This window comes from Phalaenopsis equestris, unplaced genomic scaffold, assembly GCF_001263595.1.
Source record: "Phalaenopsis equestris unplaced genomic scaffold, ASM126359v1 Scaffold000408, whole genome shotgun sequence".
In the NCBI taxonomy this organism is placed as follows: Eukaryota; Viridiplantae; Streptophyta; class Magnoliopsida; order Asparagales; family Orchidaceae; genus Phalaenopsis; species Phalaenopsis equestris.
Window position 1 is genome coordinate 260,977 of NW_018164849.1, and position 3,340 is coordinate 264,316.

Sequence of the window (3,340 nt, forward strand, 5' to 3'; positions counted from 1 at the left end):
AACCAACCAACTTGAATTCTACTATTAACATCCCCATCTATATCACCATCGCTTTGAACAACAGACCCGAAATATCTAAATTGTTCACACCTTTTAATAATTTGATCACCCAAAGTTACACTTTTGTCACTAGAGCTACTACTACTAAAAATACATTCCATGTATTCAGTTTTAGTTCTAATCAAATGAAGGCCTTTAGACTCCAATATAGACCTCCATAATTCGAGTTTTTTTCCTGGGTTTTTTCTCTCGTCTTATCCACGGGAAGGATATCATCAGCAAAAACAAATGCCAAGGTAAATCCCCTATAAATGTCCAGTAAGATGTCCAGTAAGACCATCCACTCCACAACTAAAGCAAAAAAATATGGGCTTAAAGTCGATCCCTGATGTAATCCAACAGAAATAGAAAAATATTTGGTCAATCCTCCTTCAATTCGAACACGAGTAATAACACTAGTATACATATCTTTAATGACTTAAATATAAGTCATATCAACATATAAGTCATATCAACACCTTTTAGAACGCTCCAAAGGACATCTCTTGGAACTTTATCGTAAGCTTTTTCTAAATCAATAAAAATCAAATGTAGATTCTCCTTATTATCTCTAAACTTCTCCATCAAACCTCTCAATAAATTTATACGTTCCATTTAATTCATACCTACATTAAGATAATATCTAAATAAACAGGCCTAAAGAGTTTCAAAACACGGCTTAGTCTATTCGAGACAAAGATTGGATTTGCAGTATCAATTGAGCAAAACAATGTGGCAAATCCTACATTTGAAATGTTACTTTCTTACTCTATCTGGCAAGATCAAGAATTCAATTCTCGTGAATCCAAATTTAATTTTGAGCAAACCAAAAACTTAGCAATCCAATTTCAACCCATTAAACAGATTACCTTTTAATCACTATAAACACCAACTAAACCCACAAACAAAAATAATTACTACGGAGAAGCTTCATAATAGTTAATTGACCAACAATTGCCAGACAAGTTTCAACAACCAACTCCACAAAACTGAAAAAACTCTTCTCTTTCTCTGTTCCAAAACGATAACCTCTTCAACCAGAAATCACAACAGAAAATCACCAGCATTCACCATACAGATTGAAATGAAATACGAAAGAAGGGTTTCAATGTAAAAGAAGTCGGAAGGGATTTCTCCTCACCAGTGTCGAAGACGTGCACATCATTAGTCTGACAAGTATCGCCGCCATAGCCGCCGAATACATAGACATATCTGCCTCCTTTGACGGAGTTGCAGGAGTGACCCCATCGCCTGCCGGGTCCCCAAGCCCCGCCGGCTCTTCCCGCCGATTTCTTACCTTCCAGCGTCGCCGTCGCCGTTTCCCTGGCCCTCGCCCTCGCCCTCGCCCTCGCCACCACCTGAACGCTCTCCCACCTCATCCCCAACCCCGCAAGATCGAAGGTTTTACCGATCTCCGACTCCAATTAACCAGCCCGAAGCCAATCAAAGAAAGAATTGATAAAATGGGGCGGAAGTGAACCAATTCAATATATATCGTTGCGGAGTGAATGAGGAGAGTGAACCACTGAAGGATTTGAGGGGAGCGAAGCCATGAAACATGAGAATCGAGAGATCGACGGAAAACGAGAAAATATGGTTGTGAAGACAACTGATGCGTGCAGGTGCTTCAGATCGTCGCACCCATTGCCATTGCTTCACCCATACATGCCTTACATCCTCAGCCGTAGGGCCTAAGGAGAGTCGATTACGTAATAATTGCAAAATTGAACCGCCAGATCTGTTTTTGATGGCTGATATAGCTTTAGATTACATTGTTCACTACCTAAGAGTCGCTTCGAATTACTGGTGCTAAGATTAGTTAAAGGCTAAAATTTGCTCTATTTTTTAATTATGAGATTTTTACATATCAAACTCCTAAAATATTAAATATAATATTTTAACCACTCAAACCTTAAATATAAAATTTTAAGTTGAATTTTTAGGCACGACGATTAGCTCAAATCCTATTTCAAGTTTATAATGTCCTAACATGACATGTATTTGATGTATTAAATACATTTATTATACTCGTTACAATTTTATATTTTTTCTATTTTATAATGTTAAATCAACTCAAAATTTTTAGTAAAACTGGCCTACATATGATTGAATTCGAATAGAAGCTCGACCCAATACACGATGTGGGACAATTAATGAGAAAATGTCGTCATTAGTTAATAGTTAGTGTTGTTTAATTCTAGATGTTTGACAAATGATTGGTGTTCACTAAACATCAAGAATTTGACATCAGTATCACACAATAGTGGACGTAAGAGAATCTTGATCGGTAGACATTTGGCATCAATGAAGGGCAATGACAAGCATGAATGTCCGACAACATTTAATTTTAACAATAGAAGAAAATAAGCATCGATTTTACTTGGTATTTGCCAACAAGTGGAAGGATGCCAATCATTGAAGGTCGATCAATTGTAAATATCAAATAGAGTTGATTCATAATGGTTTGAATGATCTAAGAATTCCTAAATAATGATGTTGTGGCTCCAGAAGAAGGTATAACTCACAGGGTTCTTGAGTATTGTGAGTTTTGAATGCCTTCATATTGTGATTTATGAATCACTAAATATGCTTTTTGAATAACTTAAGAGAGAAAAAAATCATCCAAAATATTCTCACTTAATAAAAAATAAAATAATATACTAACATATTAAATTTCAATTTGATTTATAAATACATAGTTCTGTAATAATTTAATTAGAGCTTCCGTTAAAGTTAAATTGATATTAATTCACATCTAATTTGAAATAAAGTTTTAAAAATAACAATCAGAGTTGAAAATTATTAAATTTCCGATTAATAGTTTGCTAACTATAAATATAAATACTCTAAGTGTTAGATATGTAAATAGATATGCATATAAATCTTCCTAAATAAAATATTGGCATAAAAGAAATGAAGATTTACATATATGCCACAAAATTGTTATGTATCTAACATATAAATTTTGATGTTTACATTTACATCACTATACATATACATGAAAAGCTATATTTTACTTTTTAAAAAATTAAATATAGTGATATTTTTTTTATTTGAAATAAGAAATTTGAGTGTTATAAATGTAAAAAAATAAAAGTTTAGGTGGTAGATCTGTAAATTCATAAGAAAAGTGTGGCATGCATATAAATGCCCTCAAAACAAAATCTACAACTACGGCTGTCAAAACGGCTCGTTCGTGAACAGCTCGTGTTCGACTCGTAAAGAAGCTCGTGTTCGGCTCGCTAATTTCGTTCAATAAGTTAACAAGCAGAACATGAACTAAGATGTGTTCGTTCGTGTT

The 3,340-nt window shown here is 34.2% G+C and overlaps 1 protein-coding gene across 4 annotated transcripts in view; it reads right to left on the minus strand.

Moving 5' to 3' along the window:
- Positions 1-1,758, minus strand: part of LOC110026957 (host cell factor-like) — a 19,337-nt gene extending 17,579 nt beyond the window's left edge. For all 4 annotated transcript variants that reach the window (XM_020728192.1, XM_020728190.1, XM_020728194.1 and 1 more), the window contains exon 1: positions 1,181-1,758. In XM_020728192.1, the coding sequence (XP_020583851.1) occupies positions 1,181-1,418 (238 nt within the window). In that variant the 5' untranslated portion in view covers positions 1,419-1,758. The remainder of the gene's footprint in view (positions 1-1,180) is intronic.
- Positions 1,759-3,340: the final 1,582 nt, after the last annotated feature.